This window comes from Urocampus carinirostris, chromosome 18 (assembly GCF_059441175.1).
Source record: "Urocampus carinirostris isolate Australia breed hairy pipefish chromosome 18, RoL_Ucar_1.0, whole genome shotgun sequence".
In the NCBI taxonomy this organism is placed as follows: domain Eukaryota; kingdom Metazoa; phylum Chordata; class Actinopteri; order Syngnathiformes; family Syngnathidae; genus Urocampus; species Urocampus carinirostris.
This window is the reverse complement of record NC_142366.1, coordinates 18,576,235-18,599,392: the sequence shown is the minus strand read 5'-3', so window position 1 is coordinate 18,599,392 and position 23,158 is coordinate 18,576,235. Positions and strand designations below refer to the sequence as shown.

The 23,158-nt window shown below is 39.2% G+C and overlaps 2 protein-coding genes across 2 annotated transcripts in view; one reads left to right on the top strand and one right to left on the bottom strand.

Annotated features, from left to right (window-relative positions):
• Window positions 1–317: 317 nt before the first annotated feature.
• Window positions 318–5,332, bottom strand: cct5 (chaperonin containing TCP1, subunit 5 (epsilon)). The gene is made up of 11 exons (XM_088321916.1): window positions 5,084–5,332; window positions 4,641–4,701; window positions 4,393–4,557; window positions 2,178–2,376; window positions 1,893–2,085; window positions 1,660–1,809; window positions 1,462–1,581; window positions 1,167–1,352; window positions 940–1,077; window positions 681–861; window positions 318–599 (listed from the first exon to the last, which is right to left on the bottom strand). The coding sequence occupies exons 1-11, from the start codon at window positions 5,186–5,188 to the stop codon at window positions 472–474; spliced, it is 1,626 nt and encodes a 541-aa protein (XP_088178042.1). The 5' UTR covers window positions 5,189–5,332; the 3' UTR covers window positions 318–471.
• Window positions 5,333–5,535: 203 nt separating this feature from the next.
• mtrr (5-methyltetrahydrofolate-homocysteine methyltransferase reductase) overlaps window positions 5,536–23,158 on the top strand; it is a 44,579-nt gene continuing 26,956 nt past the window's right edge. Inside the window, exons 1-12 of the mRNA XM_088321919.1 lie at window positions 5,536–5,677; window positions 5,937–6,081; window positions 6,142–6,295; window positions 6,361–6,478; window positions 7,207–7,618; window positions 7,698–7,811; window positions 7,882–8,038; window positions 8,112–8,200; window positions 8,772–8,952; window positions 15,561–15,603; window positions 19,616–19,796; window positions 22,455–22,573. Coding sequence (XP_088178045.1) covers window positions 5,637–5,677; window positions 5,937–6,081; window positions 6,142–6,295; window positions 6,361–6,478; window positions 7,207–7,618; window positions 7,698–7,811; window positions 7,882–8,038; window positions 8,112–8,200; window positions 8,772–8,952; window positions 15,561–15,603; window positions 19,616–19,796; window positions 22,455–22,573 — 1,754 coding nt within the window. The 5' untranslated portion in view covers window positions 5,536–5,636. The remainder of the gene's footprint in view (window positions 5,678–5,936; window positions 6,082–6,141; window positions 6,296–6,360; window positions 6,479–7,206; window positions 7,619–7,697; window positions 7,812–7,881; window positions 8,039–8,111; window positions 8,201–8,771; window positions 8,953–15,560; window positions 15,604–19,615; window positions 19,797–22,454; window positions 22,574–23,158) is intronic.

Below are 23,158 nucleotides of genomic sequence, written 5' to 3'. Positions count from 1 at the left end.
CATGAGTTGAGATATTGTATTAGCCCAACAGTAAAAAGTGGCCAAGAAATTATATTTGCTGCCATTGTCAAACTGAAAAATATTCTAGGTTTTAATTTTGTTTAAAATTCTGACAAACATGAGCAATGTTATTAGAAAAATTCAAGTGAGCAGCCATTTCGTTCCTTTCAAATGTCTGGAATGTAAAACGTTATATAAAAACAGCAGTCATAAAATGGACTGAGAAAACCAAAACCTTCTGCTTTAAGTACTTTTTGTCCAAGTTACCTAAAGTTCAAACTAGGGCATTCAAACTACGGTCACAGAATCAGACAATATTCTGACCTTTCTACAGACCAACATTTTAATGGCAACTTTAATACCAGTACAGGAAATTGTATCAACCGATAAATAGCAAAAAGCAGTGCGGTTTGGATGCAGTGCTTGCCAAGTGCCTCCAATCTCTAGAACCACTCAGACAGGTTAGTGCCTTCAGTCTTCGCACTCTCCTGGGTTTCGAATGTCGTCGATCTTGAGGATCATCTTGACCACCTGAGTGGCCAGCAAGATCTGCTGCTTTTTGCCAATGAGTGTCTCAATCACATGCTGCTGCTTCATGTCTGCGATAGTGAGGACAAAGACATTAAGGAACAATTTTTTGGAAGATGTGATTGAATCATGACAAATATGTGGCTCCTAACCATTGGTATTGTTGTGCAGACAGTCAATGCCCAGGCATGGGTTATTATCTCTGACTTGTTTGGCTCGGACCTCCGCCATGGTCTGGATGGGGTTTAGGCCACTGTTCTCAGCCAACGCCATTGGGATGACCTCTAAAGCATCTGCAAATGACCTCATTGCATATTGCTCCAAAGATGGGCACTAATTTGGGGAAGACAAACAAATATATTAGGATTATGTAAGAAAAAAATGTAAGTGCTGCATTATTTCCTCACACACCTTGTCAGCAGCCTGATTGACAGCCAGAGCACAAGCAATCTCTGAAGCTCCTCCTCCATAGACAACACGGTTGTCTCTGACCAAGTTACGGATTACACAAAGAGCATCATGGAGTGCACGCTTTGCCTCATCAATAATCTAGAAAATCAGATGGACACTTTTTTTCAAACCTGATGCAACATTCAACTACAAGGTGATCAAATCAGCAATCATTTTGTGCGTGTTACCATTTTGTTGCCTCCTCGGATGAAAATGGTCACAGCCCTTGTATTTTTGCAGTCCTGGATAACGAGCATGTGATCCTTTGTGGTGCCGAAGGAAATCTCCTTCACCAGACCAGCAGTCCCGAGCTTTTCCGGAGTCAGCTCACAAAATCTCGGCACTATGCGGCCCCCGGTGGCGATGGCGATCAACTACAAAATTGAAATCAGTGGATTGTTTTTATCAAACTAGTTTTATTATTTCATCAAGAAAAGTAGAGTTTAAAAATATTCAATAGGAGAGAAAAAAGGGGCATCTAACCTCAATCTCTGGCCCTCCGACCCAGCGGATAGCAGGTAACTTGTTCTGCAGCAGAAGATGGTTGGCCTCATCATCAAAGCCCCACTGGCAAATGGCCAGGTTAGCCCCATTGCTCTTGACCTGGGAAAATAAAAGTAACAGTTTTATTAAAAATGGATTTCAACCATCATAATACAAATGTCTTTTTAGGCAACTAACCTGATGGATCATCTCCTCAAACTTCTCCTTTTCATATTTTTGGAGAGCTTTGTAGTCCTCAACAGAAGTAACATCCAACTTATGCTTGGTCTTGGGCTTAGGGGGCTCAAATGGGCAGGTAAGAATTGCAAGTTTTACATCTTTCAGCACCTGAAGATCAATTAAGTCAAAGTTAGCGACCACCGTTTGCATCTTCAACACCACCAGTCAATTTACATATGTGATTTTTATACCTTTGGCATTTGAGGGTGACTAAATTCCTTGTCGACAACGACACCCTTGATGAGCTGCGTGTCCTCCAACTTGCCTCCCACTTTACCTTCCATTTTGATCAATTCAAAGTCGACATCTTTTCTCTCCATGTCAGCCACGGTGAGAATAGCGTTTACAGCAATCTCTGCCATCTGTCTGTGACACCTGTTGATGCTGAAATATGAAGGGAAATAGTCTTAGACTAGCAACTACAAGTATTAATTCATAAAGCATAAATATAATGCAATTGCGTGTAGGGGACTCACACTTTAGATCCCAATGTTGTCATTGCAGTCTGAATGAGTGGTTCTGTGTTGTTGGGATCGCAGGGGAAAGTTTCTGCGATTTTGTCGAGCTGCTCGATAGCGATCCGCGCGGCCAGGTCATAACCGTCGGAGACCCTAATGGGGTGGATCCCACGGTCCAGGAGCTGCTCTGCTTGCTCAAGCAGAGCCCCAGCAAGAACTGATAAAAACAAGAAAGTTAATAACATGAGGATTCATTTTTTGTGTGGATCTCTTCAAAAAGCTTTATAAGGATTTGCTGATTTATTTATATTAGAAGCCAAAACAGTTACTTATTGTGCTGTTAAAAAGAATGCACTGGGCTACGGAATGGTACAGGGCCACACAGAAAGAAATTAAAAAGTTGCCTTGTATTTTACTTACAGCAAATACTTTTTATCACCCACAAAAGAACTCAAAGTTTAGGGATGGGCTTTACAGTAATAAATTATCACATTTGAGCAATGATTGATCAGTGAAAAAAAAAAAAAATCACATTTACACAACAGATACAACGGGAATGGAACCTGGGTCGCAGTGGTGGGAGCACCGAGCATCAACCACTGGTAAAGTATAGGACATAGGAAAAGGCATTCAATTTTATCTCATCATCATGCTATTTTAATTCACGGTACCACATTGTTGAATACTTGGTGCCATTATTGACAAAATTAACTTTGAACAGATGTTCAAAATGTTTTGCAATAATGTCCTTCAAATTCATCATCAGATAAACCAAGGAGTCGTTCCCCTCGTCGTGCTTTTAAGATCCCCAAAACTTTGTTTTCTCTGTTTTATAACATTCGAGTCTAGAATTGTAAATAAAAATAGTATGATGATGAGATCAAATCTAATGCCTTTTCCTATGCCATCCACAGCCCTAGCGGTTTAGTGATTACACATTGAAAAAAGGGCTACTGTAATTATTACTAATATCATTACTGGGGACAGCAAAGCAGCACAGTGGTTAACGCATGTGCGGCACAGTTCTGAGGTCATGAAATTGAACCCTTCTGTGTGGAGTTTGCATGTTCTCCCCATGCTTGTGTGAGTTTCCTCCGAGCTCTCTGGTTTCCCCCATATTCCAAAAACATGCATTTCAGGTTAATAGACCGGAACAAATTGTCCCTAGATATGAATGAGCGAGTGAGTTGTCTGCCTCCGAGTGCCCTGCGACTGGCTGGCAACCAGTTCAGGGTGTCCCCTGCCCACTGCCCGAGGATGGCTGGGATGTGGCTCCAGCACCCCCGTGACCCTACTGATGATAAGCAGTGCAGATAATGGGTGGATGGATGGGGACCACTGCTTTAATGTGTTTAAAGAAAAAAAAGTGCAGCACCGGTTAAATCATTTTCATACAGAAGCTCAATTGAATTAAAGGACGTGTCAATAGGGTACTGTAGTAATTTGAATGGATTCATTTTACAATTTTAAATAGAGCATTTTTAAACTCAGAAATTCCTCAAGGAGGACCTGATAATACAAACCAGGTTTTATACATTTGCAGGGAAGGGAAGTACAGAGAGTACCCTAATTACGAACTAGATACGTTCCGTACAATCTTTCATAAGTTGAATTGGTAGGTAAGTTGCTTCAGTGCTATATTTTGTATGTTTAAGGCTTGTATACATATGTTTAAGGCTAGTATAAGTAAACTGTATTGTTTTGTACTAAAAAATAAACATTTCATAAAATATGCTTTTGGAAGATGAGCTTCAAGAGTTAGGCGTCTTCCTCCTCAGTGGTAGTAAGTGGCTGAGAAAAAGCGACACAACCATTTTCTCAACCACATCAAACTTTCTTATTCCACTTTCATTTCAAAAGCAACGGCTCGCCTCTTCTTGACACTTTGCACCAACCATATTGAATGAAAGAAAGAGATATTAAACAATGAATATGTCAAAGTTCTTAGCACGCTGGAGATACAGTACAGTATGTTTATACACGAACTAGGAAGAGGAAGCATCCTCGGGGTGGAGGCTGGGTGAGCTCTCACAGCCCACCACGGCAGTTGCGGGGGAGAGAAGCACGACAGTAATGTCCTGTACTCAGAAAAAGGTGCACAGTACAAAATCTAACTTAGAGCAATGGTCCGGATACTTTGACACCCCAATTTTTTCCCCCTGATCTACCGTTTTTCGTAACTTGAATGTTCGTAAGTAGGGGAGCGTCTGTATCTATATTTGCTTTCACATACCAACAACCCCAGTTGTTCCATCGCCAATTTCATCATCTTGGGACTTGGCCAGTTCCACCATAAGTTTTGCAATCTGATGGTCCACATCCATCATGCTGAGGATAGTAGCTCCATCATTGGTGACTGTCACCTCCCCATCTTGGTCAACCATCATTTTGTCCAGTCCTGATCGCAAAAATCATTTAGATAAAATTTTATTGTATGTTCTTCTTTTGATAATGTAATTAAAAGTGATGTTTTATACACACCATTAGGTCCCAACGATGTCCTAAGCGTTGACGCCACCGCCTTGCCTGCCATTATGTGAGACTGCAAACATAACAATGAGCATGTCATAAATGCTAAAAGCCATTCGGGTTGGTCAAATCGATTAAACACAATGTTAAAAGAAATATTTGAAATTTCATCCATTAAATTCAAGATATGTGTAAATGCCCTGTCATGCAACACCCACTTCACAGCACATGGGCCTCGTGTTAGCTTGGACGCTAGCTAACAGACCTGTGTCTTTATTTCAAACATGATGGGGTTTCTGTCGTTAACGTTACAAGGATTACTTGGAGCCAACATATATAACATTTCAGTTCTATGGAAACAGATTTAACGGTTTATATATAGAGCCAAAATAAGGAAGCAGATCGGCTACATGCTAGCAAACGTGCCCCGCTAGCTAGCTAGCAACCCATTGTACCTTTAGTGCGTCAATGCCTGTTAGCCTAGTCTTCGTATCCTGGTCTTTAATGATGATGAACGGCCTTCCATATTCATCGAAGGCAAGCGTTCCCAACGACGACATGTTGATGGAGGAACTAGATTACCGCTTTTACTTGTCCGTGATAAAAACTATCGCCTTTTAAAGATGAAACAGTGGAGTGTTGCGGACTTTTCGAGCCGCACGGATCAGCCGGCGACTTCTGGAAGACTCCACGGATGGGAAGGGCGGAACCAAGTAAGAAATATTTAACAGTCATTTATTTTCAAACTGGTTGAAAAAAATACAAAACTACAGTTATATCATAACAACAAGTATAAAGTGTTTTCAATAAATGTGTAATTTTATTTTCAACAAAAAAAAGGGTTTGGTTTTGCGATGGACTCTTCCAATCCCGTTATGTTCACAGTGTACTATAGTCTCGCGCGAATTGGAACACGAACGACAATTCTCGCCCGATGTAGTCAATTCCCTTTTCCGTAAGGTATTCTCCCCTTTTAAACAACTGTTATCGTCATATGATTATGCTTGGATGCTTTTGGGTCACTTCTCGGTTAACTATTACCTATTTAGGTAAGGCTTTTACATTTTGGAGCGTATTCCGTTCATTCCACGTGTGAATCTGTCAAATATGACGTAACATCCGGTTTATTCATAGCACTGTTGGTCGCCTGAGCTTTTGGCGAGGAGATACTTTCAGACTTGACTTTTAAAGGCTCATTTATTGAAGGGAAATGTCGAAAAAACACCGTGATAAAGTTATTTACCCATAGCTACACTTGCCCGGAACGTAAGGAAACCTGAATGTAGATACTTTTGTGTTTTGATCCAGAATGCCAATTGAAGCCAATCCTCGGGTGTTGATTCTCTACGGCTCTCAAAAAGGTCAAGCCCAATCCATAGCAGAGGGAATTGCTGAGGAGGCAGAAGAGCACGGAGTGCTTGCTGAACTTTGTGGTTTGGAGCAGAAAGACAAGGTAAGCAATGCACTTTGCATTCGTTGGATCATGCTGCTGACACATTGCATGCTCTTTCAGTACAATCTGGACAAAGAGAAGTCACCAGTGGTGTTTATTGTGTCTACTACTGGTGATGGAGAGCCACCTGACAATGCCCTGCAATTTGTCAAACACATTAAAAACAAAACTCTTTCCTCAGATCACTACAAACACCTTCACTATGCACTTTTAGGTAAATCGTCCTTAATGTTCAGTTTGGTTTGGTAGGTTTTTCTGATATGCTTTGTTGCCCAACAGCTTTAGGAGATACCAATTATGAAAACTTTTGCAACTGCGGCAAGACAATTGAACGTCGTCTTCAAGAACTCGGTGCCCAACAATTCTATGCAACAGGATATGCAGATGACGGTACAGGGTGAGTTCTTCATAGCAGTAGATTAATCTGCGTTATTGGTAATGTATCTACACCTTTTTGAACTTTCATTTTATACATTGTATATAGGTTATATGCATTTAATGCAAACTTTTTTAAAGATTCAAAGTGTTGTCTTATTCACAGTAAAGAACAACGATTCCCCTGCACAATTAAATTCTTACTTTGCTGTCCACACAGTTGCCAGCGTAATAAAACTTAAGAAACTATATACATGTATACGTAAAAGGATATTACGAATATTAAAAAGATAAAAACACAAGATTAACTCAAGAAGAGTGAAGACAATAAGACAAATTAATATAAAACACAGTTGAAAGTGACTGTAGTGCATGAATAGTCCAAGTATGGCCCAGCTTAAAGGGTCTGTAGTGTAATAAAGCATCTGTGGTGTATTGTTCGATCAGCAGCCGTTTAAGAGTCTGATAGCAGAGGGGTAAAAAGAATTCTTTAGACTGGTTGTCCTGCATTTCACACTCACAGTAAACAGTCTGTGTTGTGGGTGGATGGGGTCCTAAATGGTGGAAGCAGTCTTCCTGTGGAATATGCTCTGCAGAGAAGGCAGTGGAGTCCTGGTGATCCTATGAACGTTTTTAACCACTCTCTGCAGGCATTTGCGGTCCATGGCTGTGATACTGCCGTACCAAACAGTGATACAGCTGTAGAAGGTGCTGGGGATCTTGCTTGACCATTTACTTCTGTTTTCACAGGTTGGAAGTGGTGGTAGACCCTTGGCTTGAAGGCCTGTGGAAAGCAATCAACGCAGCGTTAACCAATATGGATTCCCACTGGGCCACTGAAGAGCATTCAGAGATGACAAATCCAGATTCCTCCATACCACACGTCGAACTAAACCTGCTCAGCCTCGCTAACAGCCAGCCAACTGATTTGGATCCCAAATGTGCATTGTCGGGTTCATCTGCTGCCACGCAGACAAGATTACAGTCTGGTGTCAGTTTAACCACACTGCCAGAAGAGACACACAAATTTGATGCTGGAATATCCGATGCACCTTCACTGTTACGCTCACTGCCTACGCTGTCTAACTTGTCTTTGAATGTTCCTAGTCTACCTCCACCTTTTCTAAACGTCTGGCTTCAGGAAGTGGACACAGTGGAAGAAGTAAGGATTTTTTTCCCATTTTATATTTCGGTTATATGTGCACGTTACACTAAAAATGATCACTGTTGCTCGCTTTTAGATTTTCAGGCCATTAAACAGCGAAAGTCTCAGTAAGGTTCATATATCCCGCGCAGTCTGTTTAACAACTGGCGAGGCTGTAAAGACGGCTGTCCTTATTGAGCTCGACATTATGGTATGATTAAGGAATATTGCATTTCTTTGTTTTCAAAACTATAATTAATCTTTAATATTTTCTTATCCAGGCTTCCCCAATGTGTACTTTCCAACCAGGGGATTCTTTTGATATTTTCTGCCCAAATAGAGCCTCCGAGGTCAAGCAATTGCTTTGTCGATTGAATCTTGAGGATCAAAAGAATCACTACGTTTATGTTTCTTTACTAGAAAACACTAAGAAAAAAGGTTCGTAGACTAAGTATGCATGGATTTACAGTAATTTTAATTTTTTGTTAGCTGTGATGTATTTTTTTTTCAGGTGCTCAAGTGCCATCCTATATCCCTCAGAAAATGTCCTTACTGTACCTGCTCACGTGGTGCCTGGAGATCAGAAGTGTTCCTAAGAAAGTATGTACACACAACAAAAATTTAGTTTGCGTCCAAAAACCCTCAAGCTTGGGTTGACTATTATTTACAGAAAGAAAATAAAACCTCTATAAAACAACCACAAAGGGATGCTCTAATTACTATGAGGAAATAAATATTTCAATTGGAACATAAAAAGCAATATTATATTCCCTCATGGTTAGAAAACTGAAACTTCTCACATCTTCCTGGTAAACGAATCAGTGTTTTAAGATTTACTATACAGTATCTCTTTTCTGTGCGGCCATTCTCTTTAAATGGAATGAATTCTGGTCCCCAAATGCATCATAAATTTAAAGGCTATAAATGTTTTATTTTCTACCGCTATCTGTGTAAAGCTTGGTTTTAATAAAGTTTCTTCATGCTTATAAAGTTCACCCTGGCTATTAAAATCAGGAGAGCCGTTTAAGAGTGTTCAGTCTCACTATAATTTGAGGTAAATGTTCCATTTCTTTATATTAGGTGAGAAAATGCAAATTTTAAGAGTGTTCTTTATTCTTTTCTAATTTGTATATTAATCATGCAAATATTTTACCATTTTTGTGTCTGTCAGGCCTTTGTGCGAGCGCTGGCGGAGCATACAGCAGACGGTGTGCAGAAGAGGAGATTGCAGGAGCTCTGTAGCAAACAAGGATCAGCCGACTATAACCAGTTTATAAGAGAGGCCAACCTTAGCATTTTGGAACTTCTTGCTGCCTTCCCATCCTGCCTGCCTCCCCTCAGCCTCCTCATAGGTCAGTTCACTTTCTTTATTTTAGTTATTCCGCAAGCAACTTTTAGTTTAGCAACATCATGTCAAGTTAATGATGTCTTTTTGCTGTGTCCTGTAATGTGGTGGGTGGGCGGTTGTTTCCCTTAACCACTAGGTTCGTTGCAGCACTATTTCCTGTGGTGTAGCTCTTGGGCAAGTACATCCTGGTGGTGCCCATCTGTGTGTGGGCTAAATGAATCAATCATTGGGCTCAATTATTGGGGATCCAAACCTGTTCTATTTCTGTCTTTTTCGGTATTGTTTAATCTATACCATATTATCACCAACCTAAATCAATACCTACCATAATTTATATGTCATCAGAAATGCATTTATTCCCAACACATGTAAACAAATGGACATGTTGTCGAATGCTCAGTACATTCTACAGTGATCCCTCCATGTAATGTGGTTTACTTTACACTGTTTTGCTACTTCATGAATTTGTATCGTGCTTTATGTTCTGAATTCAGATTGGCTAAACAGTCCTACCAGTAGTTATTGGTCATACATAAATGTATATTTTCAGTATGTGGGTGTGGGTGTATCCCTTAACCATTAACGTTTCAGGGGCACCATTTCCTGTGGTGTGTCTTGGGCAAGTACAGCCTGTTGCCGCCCATCCTGTACCATTATTTGTCAAACGAATACTTGGGCCTGTGAACATTTTTTTTTATTACAATGTATTATATAGTATGTAATTGTATATTAGTTGTAAAAAATAAAATCAAGGTTTGTACTTCATGGATTTTTCCTATCTTAGCCCCACGATAAACAAGGGATCACTGGTAACATTTATTTTTTAAAAGGGACTGTAGAATTTAACACCAACCAGTTAATTAATATTCTAAAAAAAATCTCCGTCACAAAACCACACATTGAAAAATAATAATCCTGGTTCTGCATTATTATTCACAAATACCCTCCAAAAAGGATTACAATTTATTTTGTTGCAGATTTTTTTGAACTCCAGATCTAGTGTTGGTCTTCCATGCTGAATTCTTCCCCAAAGTTTAGTTGCATGCTTTTTTAAAATACTCTCAAATAAACAGTGACATCTGTTAAAAACCCTTTTAGAAGAATCATCTTGGAGCATTTTATTTCACCTAATATACTAAACGTTCTCTGGACCTTTACAGAAAACGATAAAGAGTGCTTTATGCTAATTTGTGTTTATTACCGAGTGAGTTTTAAACTCAGTTGAAACTTAATCTCATTTAAATTTTAAGGTGTCAAGCAATACCCTTTTCAACCAGGACGGGGCACTGTTGCACCAATAAAGTAAGCAATGTGAGCTCACAGAGTTTACACACAAAACATACAAAATTCCTTTACTTGTGTATTAGTTTTTCCTGAGCAAAGCAAGCTATTCATATTTGTCATTTTTTTCCCCAGCCAATATTAAAATGAATTTGAGAAATGTCGGTTCAGTTCACACTGCGATAATTCCACTATTTCTCTTTCAAATTAGTGATGCTGGCTGTTATGCAGTTTACTAACATTTTCGCTGACAGTGTAATGACTTGGCAACAGCTTTATGTTAAAGGTATCCTCTAAAATACCTACTGTATGTCACATTTATTTTAGGCTTCAGTGCCTATTCTCCTGGCTCAATGCCATAGTTCAGAATCGCTGGTGATCTAATTCAGACATCAGCCATCATTATCTGAGCAAGTGCGGAGCTGGAGCCTAAGAGTAACAGATGTTATGTTGGTGGTTTGAACCGAGTGCCTGAGGTTCTGGTCGAGTGCATAGGTAATCACGGAGCAGAGGTTAACAGCGAGGCCTGACACAGCGCGCCAAGGACACTCCGTTATGCACTAAACAGTGTTCATTAGACTGCAAAATCAGGGTTTGTAGTCATGGTTTGACAGTAACTATAAATAATGAGGTGAGCACGGATGCACTTCCTTCGCTCTCCTATTATATGGTCCTACATTTTTATCCCCCGTATGTGAAAAGGTCAGAGCAGACTGCTGTCCGTAAGCATATTTTTCATTAGAGTTTCTTGCAGGGCTCAAAGATAGTTGTACGACTTAGTCAAAGACAAATTAGTGAATTTGCAACATTTGGTGTACAAGCAATCTGAAAAAAAACGAGGCGCTGCATCAATATGACGACTATCTGAAGTGCAGACGCAACATTTGCGTCTTAGCCCAAGATTTCGACCCAAAAGCGTTGGGACATTTTTTCCGTAAGCATGCTGTGGTGTAACTCTGTCGTGACCGCGCACATGTATAGGATTTGCTGATGTCAATAATCAGCGGCTGTGCTATGTTAACAAAACTGATGGTTTCTCGAAAAAAAGAAACCTTTTTGCTTGGGATAAACAAAGAAACAGAGTTACAAGCCAGAGAATCTTTGAAAGGTCAGGAAGGACTCCGGGCTTTTGAATTGGGAAATAGGAGAGGATTTGATTTTCTTTTGAATGTTTTATACAACACATTTGAACACAATCCGTGCTATGCAAATACATTTTTCATTGTCTGACTGATTGTTTTGTCGGCTGACTGGTGCTTAAACTTGCCTCACAGATCAGAAATTCAAGTTTCTGTTCCAGCTACTGGCCACCCTGTGTGAAGTTTGCATGTTCAGACGAGGAAAATAATCATCACAAGTGACTACAGAAAAAATACAACCTTCTATAGTTTCTATCAATAAATTGAAACTCCTCTACTAAATTATAAATTATTCAGCTTTAATGTATTTTTCCATCTACATACAGTTCAAGGATGAAAAATAATAAGAGTTTTTAATAAAAAAAAAATGTTTTTCACATAAAACTTCACATTTCTCCTACTTAGCAGGGTCATTTAAAACATTTGTTAATTCATGCACCCAATACAACATCACAGTCGATGAACGACACATTTGATAAAATAATCTGATGTTTTTAACCTGCATGCGTCCGTCCTCGTGTGACTGGGCCCTGAGTAAAAGGTCTTTCTTTCTATTTTACCGCCACTCACGACTTACTTGTTATTCATCGACGGTATATGACAAGATAAAAAGGTGTTTCCAAAGCGACTCAGTGAATGTCTCTGAACTTGCAAGGCCTTCCTTCCAAAAAGAACTAAAAGACCAGTGTGTCGTGAACAAAAGTACGTTGAATAAAAAGTGAGGACGGTTATTTAAAAGTATAAAATCCTTCATTTTTTTTCACCTGCAAGCAAGGGAGCTAGCTATTCGTGTGTCAATATTTTGCCATATTTTTTTCCTTTTTGTATTCAATTCAAAGCGCAACATTCATAAGAAGTGTTTCAAAAATCTTGACAAAGTAATGAAGACTTCTGTTGCTATGCAGTTGAGTTTTTTAAAAAAATCTAAACTATCTTTTACAGATAAAATGAGGTTTGGGTTATTCAATTGGGCAATATCGATTTTATGAAATGATAATTTGCATAAATAAATAAATACATTTTTCCAAAAGTCCTAGATGTGCTTATAAGTGAGTCCCAATGGTTTTAAATTTCAAATACAATCGCAGTGATCATAAAAAGAGTCTGGATTTAAAGGAAATTAAACTACCACTTCATTAAGATTGTCAGAGCATCAGCGACACACTCGACCTTTTAAAATGAGAGCCACGTGTACATTACTAGAATTTCGAAAGAGAAATTACGTGACATGCATCTCACAAAAAGTTAAATGTCACTTCAATGGGATCTTTTGATATCTGTTATTTAGACTCTTGAGTAGTCCTCAATGCCACCAATACATAACAATTCCTTCTCTCTCCCAAATAATTACTCATAATTTAAAGGATATACCAGGTGTCATCAATACTTTGGATGAGCGATGCAGGATATCACTTTGAACGATATTGAGACTGTATTCAACTCTTGAGTGGACATCAATATCGATACAATCATTAATTAATTCATTCATTATTTGCACCGCTTATCCTCAGTAGGGTCATGGGGGTGCTGGAGCCTATCCCAGCTGTCTTCTGGCAGTGGGCAGGGGACACCCTAAACTGGTTGCCAGCCAGTCGCAGGGCACACAGGGACAGACAACTCACTCGCTCATTCACATCTAGGGACAATTTGGACCGGCCAATTAGCCTAACACGCATGTTTTTGGGAATGTGCGAGGAAACCGGAGTGCCCGGAGGAAACCCACGCAAGCACGGGGAAAACATGCAAACTCCACACAGGAAGGTTCGATCTCATGACCAGAACCGTCCCACACACTCGCTAACCACTGCACCGCCATGCTGCCCTATCGATACAATCAGTAATATATATATCCTTGTGTAACGTACACTTTTATTTTAAAGGTAAAACACGAACTCAGTTTGGGTGTGCACTCTACATCATGTTTTACGGTGGTATTTTACCGTATCAGTGCAATGGCTGATCAGTCCAAAAATGTTTCTGACCCCAATCGCAAAACATTGAATGCAACAGGAACTGAATCCGGGCCGCAGCAATGAGTGCGCCCTAACCACTAGACTACACCCAAGTACCGTATTTTCCGCACTATAAGGCGCACCTAAAAGTCTTAATGTTTTTCAAAAGCTGACCATGCGCCTTATAATACAGTGCGCCTTTATATATGGATCAATATTAAATCGCAAAGTCTTGCAACAAATGAAAGCAGCCGCCGACTAGATTTTCCCCCAAACGCGAAGTAGTCCGCGGTGTATGCTGGGATTTATATACCGGCGTTTCATTGGCTAACCAATGTGTCAATCATCATTTGAATCGATCATTATTGGCTAAAGTTATTCGGAGGTAAAGGGGGCGGATCCTTTTTATCATTTACAGGCTGGCATAGGCTAAAGGGGCAAAACAAAGCCTGCAATTGGCCGAAAAAGATGAATGTGAATAGCATGTTGGGTTGACGGCATAGAGAAAACTGTATTTTACTTTTCTGTACTGTATTTGTAAATATTTTACTCTCCTGGATTTACTACACTCACGGATATAAGAGGACCATGGTTGCACATTATTATTGAACACAACGACTTCGGTGAGCTACTCCGCCTATATATTTTCCCAGTATCTTGTTTCAAAATGATATCGATGTTTCTGTGATGGGTCTTTTTTAAAATTAAACAAATTCCAAGTGTTTATTGTCATATGCACAGTAAAGTTGCGAGCGAAAATGGAAACTAAGGAATGGTTGGCATCTCTTGAATCCCAAGACTTTAACCTTCCTAATGATATTTGGAACGATGCATTTGAGTGACATCGTACGAACACCGCATCCGCACGTGTCTACGACACGTATTTGCTTCTTTGCAAGCTTTCGGAATGTTAAGGGGGTAATAAGTTGGACTGAACTATCTGACTGTTTTGTCGACGTTCCCATTGTAGCGCCTTATAATCTGGTGCGCCTTATGTATGGAAGATATAGGACCAAAAACTATTTTTTGGGGGTGCGCCCTATAGTGCGGAAAATACGGTATATAGATGACAGACTAAAAGATATAAGATATTATCTCATTATCACGCTATTTTTAGTCAGTGTACCAGACACTAATGTTGGAGAATGAGGAAATCAAAGTCGCCCTCAAAGATATAAATAAACGCAAAAAAGCCAGACTAAGGAAACGACTCTTTCGTGTATCAGACTCTAAAGCACATGAAATACATTTTGAATTTTATGCTGATATTGTGTTCATAGTTTACGTTATCAAAAGATTAGTTTAATCATGGCCGCACTAATTTCCGATGTTTAAGCTGAGAAAAAGTGAGACGTAATTTACACTGATTTTTAATCAAAATTGGGGGTGCGCATCTTGCGTAAAAAAATTCGGTATATACAATACCTTCCTTCATCTGGTGCATCCCTAAAAATAAGAAACGGAACTTGTTTTTGACAGTTGGCAAAGGGCCAGGGGCTGTACCACCGTCTAGTGTCTATTTATGCACTCTACGTCCAGATTTGTTTCTTTAAAGCATAAGTAGAAATGTCTTACTCAGCATAGCAACGTCCTTACAGAATCCCCTTCCAAAGTTAGTCTTGTGCACTTCATTCTTTTAAAATCATTTTGAAAACAACCTGCTGAGCTGCTTCCTCACACCTCGAGCTGTTAGCAGGTGTCAGGGCAAGACTGAGCAGATTTGGTGCAGCTGTTGATCTTTCTGCGCCATTTACCTCAATTATGTGTTTCCCCCCCTTTTTTTGCTTTGTTATCAATGTTTCGGGTTCATCAATTTTCATGTCCTAGTTCGAAGTGACCCAACTCGCTTCTTTTTGCCAACATTGAATCGACTGCGTGCAGCATGGGGAAGTGCCGTTTTCTCGATTCCAGCTCACCTGCCCACCCTATCGCGGTGTAAATTGCTTATTACCGAAAAGGGGGGCACCTTCATGGCTGACTTTGCAATAAGGTTCGAGTAAGCAGTCTGTTTTCCGCTGGCTTCACATCTGGTCGCTTGGGATTCAAATTGCCTGACTTAGTCATTTTTGGTGAATGTAAAGCATGTCTTTAAAAAAGGTTGGAGGTCCTGAAAATAGGTTGTCGGTTCATATCGTGGTGATTTTCTATCCAATATGTCTACTGACATATTTGCCAGATAAAATAATGATTGACAGCTGTGCTTGTTTTCATTCACATATATGTTTTTATTATTTTTTTAGAGCATCTTCCCAAGCTGCAGCCACGGCCTTATTCAGCCGCCAGGTAAGGAGAAAGCTTTTCACGCATATGGCATCATTTTTTAAGATTAGTATGGCTTCACAATTATAAATGTCTGTCTTACTTTATTTTCAATACTCTTGTTCTCATTTCTTCGGCACAGTCCTGGCGACTAAAAATAGTTCCATTCCGGTAATAGGTTATTGAAATTAAGAGCACTCTGAATGTGTTTTGATAGTTATTATCAGCAGTTTTTGAGTATGGAAATTACTCTGAAACAATGACAAATGTCTTAATTAGCAAAAATGCAGACTTGTTCTCATAATGATCGAAAGAATAAATGGCTTGCCAAGAGGGTAGTCGATACATCTGCTTTGCGCTGCAGTGAATTTGTCAATCGTTACACAACAATAAGAATTGTTATTGTTCTCATTTGTTTGGAAGACACCGGATTATCGTATAATACCCTTGAAGCGATGATGTGAAATCCAAACGGACATTCTTTTAAAAAAAGCACCTTGCAATTCGCAGACAAGGGCAATGCTTTTTGTGGTGTACTACACACTACATCAAACTGACATGGACAGTATTAATATTTTTCCACACCATGCTAGGGTAGCCAAAATGGTCAAAACATCTATCAATGTGACTGCGTTAAACATGGGCTGATTACCGCTTTGAGGGATCACCGTGGTTTGAAAAAGTCAAGGTGTCAGTAAATGTTAATACTTGCTGTCAGCGTTAATGAGCACAGTATGATTGGCTGCTTGCAGAGTTGAGTAAACGAGCCGCCTCTTTGGAGTAAATTGCCTGCAATTAACCTGTTTTTTCTTTTGGGGCAATCAGAGAGGGGAGAAGAACATGGGGTTGACGGATGAGGATTAGATTATAGGGTCATAGATTTGGATACATTCTGATTAATTTGGTTCTCCAAATAACACAAACTTTTTGCCATTGTGTACTATTAAGCCCCGGGGACAACATGAGTATCTAACGAGTCTCATCTAAAAAGTTTTGACTTATTAGCATTGGGAGTTATCTTTATTGTCATTAATAACAACGTAGTGAACATTCTTTACTATGAGATTAGACATGACACTCCAGGATAAACACACCTCAAGGCTTAAAAGAGAAAAATAAGACCAAAAAACGTCAGGACGAGTTTGTGTGTATTTTTTGTCGCTGTACTCTAGGTCCTACAGTTTTTCTCGTTTTAGAAATATTCCGGATGAGATATACTGGGCATATGCATGGGCAATCAGAAAACCAATGGACTAACCAAACAATTGCAATCAGAAAACTTGCAGTCGGATGAAGACCTTTAACGGATTATTGTGAGCATGTACGTGGCTTTGCAGAATTGGAATACTGGCATTGGAATACTGACTTTCAAACTTCTTGTCTGTACGACACTTCAAGTAACCTTCATCCACTTGCTACTTTGTAGTCCAAGTTAAGTGCTCTACAACGCATACGTTTGATTCCCTAATAAACTGATGGTAGGGCAACTTCGAGCAAAACAATTGGACTATTGTGAGTCTCTTATTTAAATTGGTGTTCCATTTTTCGCATCACTTAGCCAGTCATCGATCTGTGCTTCCTATTAAGCTAAGCTAAGAGAGTACCCATTAGGGTCTGCTTTGAAGCTCACTAGGAACATGAACGTCTTAGACAAGGTCAGAACTTCTCAGCTGCTTTCCGACTCGCTTTGCTGCTTCCTTGATTGTGAGAAGAGCCACGTGTGAGACTGGGAGAGAGACTGCTTTTGTGACTGTAGTTCATTGGATAGTGCAGACTTGAGACATTAGCGGCTTGCATTATTGATGCTAGAGTCAATGGAGGTCCCTCCAGGCAAACAGGAAGGAGAAGGATGGACAGGTACGATAACCCTCAGGAAGGATGTGCATTTTTTTCAGTTTTCTGAAATATTTGTGAGTTTAAAGCTCTGTTAATGGTAGTTTATTAATTATAAAATCTTGGTAAAGTTATCAAGGGAGTGTAGAATTTAAATCTATCTAGTGGTTAGCTAAAAAAACAATTTTAAATAAAAAGAAAATTGATAAATGTTCTATACCGAGAGCTGCTCTAGTTAGATGCTTGGTTACTGGTTATTGTTAGTCACTGCTATTAGCAACTTTGCACCGACTGTGTTAGTTCATTTTGTCATGTCATTCAATGCCAAACGTTTCTCTCAGATGTAAAGTGCCGATGCCAGCTGTTTTTTGCAATTTTAATTTACTTTTTTAAGGCCTACTGAAAATGTAGTTCTGTAGCTTTAAATGCAAAGGATTCGTCAAAAGAAACACTGAACTTATTCAAGAACTTTGCAAGAAATTTTCAGTGCCTAATTTTTTCGGTGATGTGATCATACGTTTTTTTCATCCCCCTCTTAAAGAGCAAAAAAGATTTTAAGCAATTAATGTCTATACTTATATCTTTTCTCCCCGCTTTGCTTCACTGCGCCTACTTGCCATACGGGCCGCCTACACACTCACTCTCTAGATACAGAAAGCAACACAAGGAAGTGGGTGTTTCCTCAATGTGCGGACAAAGATCTGATCAAAGCCACTGCTGCCATTTAATGGTGATTTTTTTTTAAGACTGAATTATTTCCCAAAGACTTGTTACTTGCTTGATGCGCTGCGTCAAAACCTTTTCTAATGGTCAAAAAAACCCAACTGTTTTTACCTTTTGGCACTCGGACATAGTTTCTGGAAACGTATTTACATGTTAAGGCACTGAATGAGTTAATCACTCTTTTTAGCCACCCATGTTTGTCAAGTTTAGGCAGTAAAAGGCTGCACAAGCCACAATTACAACATAGCCATCTGAAACCTACACAAAGGCGAGGGAAAACTAAAAAAATAAGGCCATGAGAAAAATTGAATATATTTTGAGACGGTGTCACACATAAGGTAATCCCCCTTTCAGGATGGCCATGCTGTAATGGATGTCGCATAGGTATCAGTAGACAAAGCATTGTCAACATCAAAAATAAACTTAAGTAATGAAACTGAAATTGTTCAAAAAGTCCAAGAGTGCAACAATGACACTTCCCATCTTAATCAGTTGGCCGATGCAGTAGGGTCCAGATTATTGCATGGATCTTTGCAGGGTCCCACTCGCTACCCTGGTTAGCTGCTCTCTTGGCTGCTACTGTTAGCCACTACCTCTTGTTCCTGCTATCCGGTCTTGTTAGCCGAAAGTGTTAGTTGCTTTCCTTAACTGCTTCTGTTATACTCTCCTGTTAGACTCTCTTGCTAGCTCTACCGTTAGCTGCTTCTGTTTGCCACCCACTACCCACTACCACCTGTTTGCTTGCTCCAAATAATTGGGATTACTGCGATTGGCTCTGTATTTTGTATGCTTATTAAGGGTTTAAAACTATGAAAACACCACTTAATGGAACAAAATCTTTCACACACTCTCCCTAAAGGTTTACCCAGACAGCTAACTTGTGGTATCTGACAAGTGTGATATTCTCGGCTGACATTGGTGCCACTAGCGATTCTTTCACACCGGTTGTCTTTACAGAATGTGACCTGTTATTGACTGGTGACAAATCCAGGCTGTAGTCTTTCACACACAGTCAGCTCGAATTGACTTCGACATCACAGTGACCCTGAACAGAATAAGCGCTGAAAAGCCAGTGGATGGATAGACGTTCAGGATATTTTTACACTCACAGGATTGGTATTCGTGTAGAAGGAAATTGTAAAGTGTATAAAATAGATCTTTAATCCTTTAAATACTCTCTAGGCCCTCTGTGAGGGAAAGAAGTTTGGACAGCCCAAGCCGACGTAGAGCTAGAACCCTCACTTTCACTGCCAAGTCTTGTTTTCCTCCCATCACATTTAAAGCTTATCCATCTCTGCTTCTTTGATCTGCTAGTATCCTTTTTTTCACAAGTTGTTTTTTGTCTGAATGGTTTCCATCACAATTTTCTTTACCACTCTGTTTTTTTTTATGTCTGTCTATATCCCCTATCGTCATCATTGTCTTGCCGAATTTCATACACACTTTTATATTATTCTTGTTTTTCCTCTCTTAAACTCAGTTCTGGCCTGAAACACCCGGGCAGGCTGAATTTTGTCTTCAGCGTTGTGCAGTTACCAGCATGTTCAGGTCGCCCTGTTGAGAAGCAGGGATTGTGTACTGGTTGGCTCTTTGACCTCGTCACACCTTTCCTGGTTTTACCAGGGAAGGCTGAATCACAGTGTCACGTAGCCATGCCGCAGGTGAGTAAAAAATAAAGTTTTATCTTCAATACCTTCGGTTGGAACGCAATAATATTTCCTATTAAGTGTAGAAATAAATTTATGATAAGGTTGGCGTATTTATTTGTATATAATGGGCATTTTTTGGGGGGCGGCAGTAGCTCAGGAGGTAGAGCCCTCGTCTTGGGATCAAGAGATCCCAGTTCAAATCCCGGCTCGTCCGTGTCACATGTCGAAGTGTCCTTGGGTAAGACACTGAACCCCTAATACCCCCAATAAGCAGGTTAGCGCCTTACATGGCTGCAAGGCCGCTATTGGGAAATGTGGAGCACATTGTAAAGCGCTTTGGGAAGTCATTGACTTGAAAAGCGCTATATAAATGCAGATCATTTCATTTCATTTCATCTTGTCTAATGCGCATCCACAATTTTTTATGATAAATTGATATAGATTCTGCGCCATTTTTTTTTAGATCAGACTAGGCATTGTTGGTTTGAGTCAAATATTATTGCAATGGGATTTGGACCCAAATCGCGCTGTGAGAGTGCCGATTCTTAACCACTCGGCCACTAGGGTTGAAAATGAAACGGTAAAAGGCATTCGATTTGATCTCATCATCACACTATTTTTACTTACAATATCACGTTGCTGAATCTGTGGGGCCTTGATCATTTATTGCCACAGAATCAAACTTTGAAAGACATTGCATAAATACATTTTATTTTGGTATTGGGTTCATAGTTTACCTTGTCAATAGATTATTTTATTCATGGCCTCACGTGTTCAACAACGTGGTACTACGAATAAAAATAGTGTAATGGTGAGATAATACCTAAAGCATTTTACTATGTCATCTATAATTCTTATGGTCTAGTGGCCAAGAATTGGCATCTCCACCGCTGTTTCCAGTTTAAATCCCGTTGCATCAAATATTGTGCAAATGTGATCTGAGATATTTTCTTAACCGATAAATCATTGTCAAATACGGTTGTGTACTACCATAAAACCTCGCGTATAATAGGCACCTAAACTTTGAGTTCTTTTTGGGTAGAAAAAGTGCACATTGTACACGAATAAATACAGTATTTTTTTGGTGTCAAGCCAGATATTGGGCAGACAAGTTAACAATTATTTTTCATATGGAAAAATAGTATTGTTTTCTACTCACAAAATGTATCAAAACAATTAATTGACTCTTCTCTTAGAGCCTTAAAGGGTACCTGTGTAAGCTAGAATTAAGAATCTATACAGTTTATTAAGTAATATTTATTCAATTTATTGGAGTTCTAAAATATTTGTGGAGATGTTATGATACCTAGCCACTGCCAATTTCACAATGTTGCATCTTCCGTGAACACGGAAACTAGTTTTAAAATTAATAACCCATTATCACTATGTAATGTTGTATCTTATGTTGTATTACTTTTTGTGTTATATATTATATATAAAGGGAAACCAGGTATTCGTACAAATCCATCCCTTAAAATGTTTTTGTGATGTTAGTACTGTAAAGAATTGTTACTATCCAATTGAGTCGAGCCCTTCATGGTTATTGAGGTCAGACACACCTGGAATAGTGAGAATGTCCACTCATGACTGAAATGCTCAAGTTAGGAAGTAGCGGATTGTTGCTAGGAGGGTAATGTGAATGTTGATTAGTTATCAATCATTGAGCCTTCAAGATTAATCTTTACTGTGTACCACCAAGAATCCAAATTTCACTATTGCTAAAAATAAATGCAAGGCGTTAAGTCCTAAATAATAATTACAGTATATCTATTTGAATTTTGAAGTTTTTTTTTTGTAGTTTTAAGTTTTTGACCTTGTTCTACTTCCATCTAAGGCAGTAGGATGTTATATTTGCCTTTCTATACATAAAATATTTGTTTTTTTCCAATATGATGTGAGTCCAATAAAATATTTTACACAGCATATTGCGCAAATGTTTTTGGAGCTCTGTCAACAAAAAAAGTTTCCGACAGTACTTTAGTGATCCTTGATCCTTTTTCTGCTGCGCATCTGTTTCCCATATTTTAGCGGAGTAGCATTGAAGCAAAAACAAATGATTACATAAACAGTGCAACATTATGCTGCTTCAGTAAATATAGTTGTTGTGAGGATATGACATGTAGCTTTTTCTAAGTTTCTTTTCACATATTCTTATTGTGTTTGGCTTATGTTGTTATAGCTATAAAAGTTTAAGGGCAATTGCGTGAGAGGAAAAGTTTTCTTCCAAATTTGACAGGGCAACGTCTGCAATTTATGATTACCTGAGGCATGTATCTGGCATAATCACAGTTGCATGCCTTATCCATTTTAAATGCATGGGATAGTTTTGCCTTAGGAGAATGTTAACAAAGTGATAGTAATGTAGGATTTTTGCCTTGGCAGAAGTCTGTGCTCTTTATATACAGTTACTACCAGGTTGGGGTTTTAATCATTGATTGCCTGGGTTCAACTTGTTAATTGGGCTGGATTAAAATAAAATAGAATCCGAATTAAAGCAGCTTTAGCCTCTCCATCACACACTGGATTTTATTTGGAGCTCATAAGTTTTCTCATTATCCTGTCTCCTAATGTTAAGTGGATCAATTAATAGATTGGTGGCTCCTTAGCAGTCTTGTAATTACTTCCTTTATTTACGAAGCACACTAATGTTCTGTGACCTACTCACCTCAGATCCATGTGAGTTTGAGACCCAACTGCTCCTTTCGACAACCGGCTGACTGGTCAACTCCGTTCATCATGGTTGGGCCTGGGACAGGCGTTGCACCCTTCATTGGATTTCTTCAACAAAGGTGAATGAATGCAGACCCCTATATCTAGCCGGGTTTATGCTGCATTTTTGCAGATTGAATCTCTGACCTTTCAGCTATGCAGACCAACAATAGCCACATGAATGAATAGGAATTAAAAAAAAAACATAATCATAACTGTGATTTAAAATTAAATATGAATAAAACAGTGTACACTAAGGTTTTCAGTCACCCCGACAAGTTTTTGTTTTCCATAAAATAATCACACTTTTGTTTATCCAATGTCTGTGTTCTTTTGCCCATATTAATCTCTTCCACTTGTTGGCCAGTCTCGGATATAACTTTTTCTTTGCCACTCTGCCTTGAAGGCCAGCATCTTGGAGTCCCATCTTCCCTGTAAAGGTTGACACTGGGTTTTTGCGGGTACTATTTAATTAAGTTGCTATTTGTGGACAGGCAAGGCGCCTATTTCTTAAAATAAAGACTGTACTTCTTGCTTGGTTGTGCCTCCCCCTTCTCTTTCTATTCTGGTTGGAGCCTGTTTGTTCTGTTCTCTGAAGGGAGTAATACACATCATTGTAGGAGATCTTTGGTTTCTTGGAAAATTCTTGCATGGAATAGCCTTCA

Coding starts and splice junctions, on each gene's coding strand:
- cct5 (XM_088321916.1), bottom strand. CDS start 5,188: ATGTCGTCGTTGGGAACGCTTGCCTTCGATGAATATGGAAGGCCGTTC. Junction 4,558..4,640: donor GACATCGTTGGGACCTAATG/GTGTGTATAAAA, acceptor TTTTGCGATCAG/GACTGGACAAAATGATGGTT. Junction 862..939: donor TCAATCAGGCTGCTGACAAG/GTGTGTGAGGAA, acceptor TCCCCAAATTAG/TGCCCATCTTTGGAGCAATA.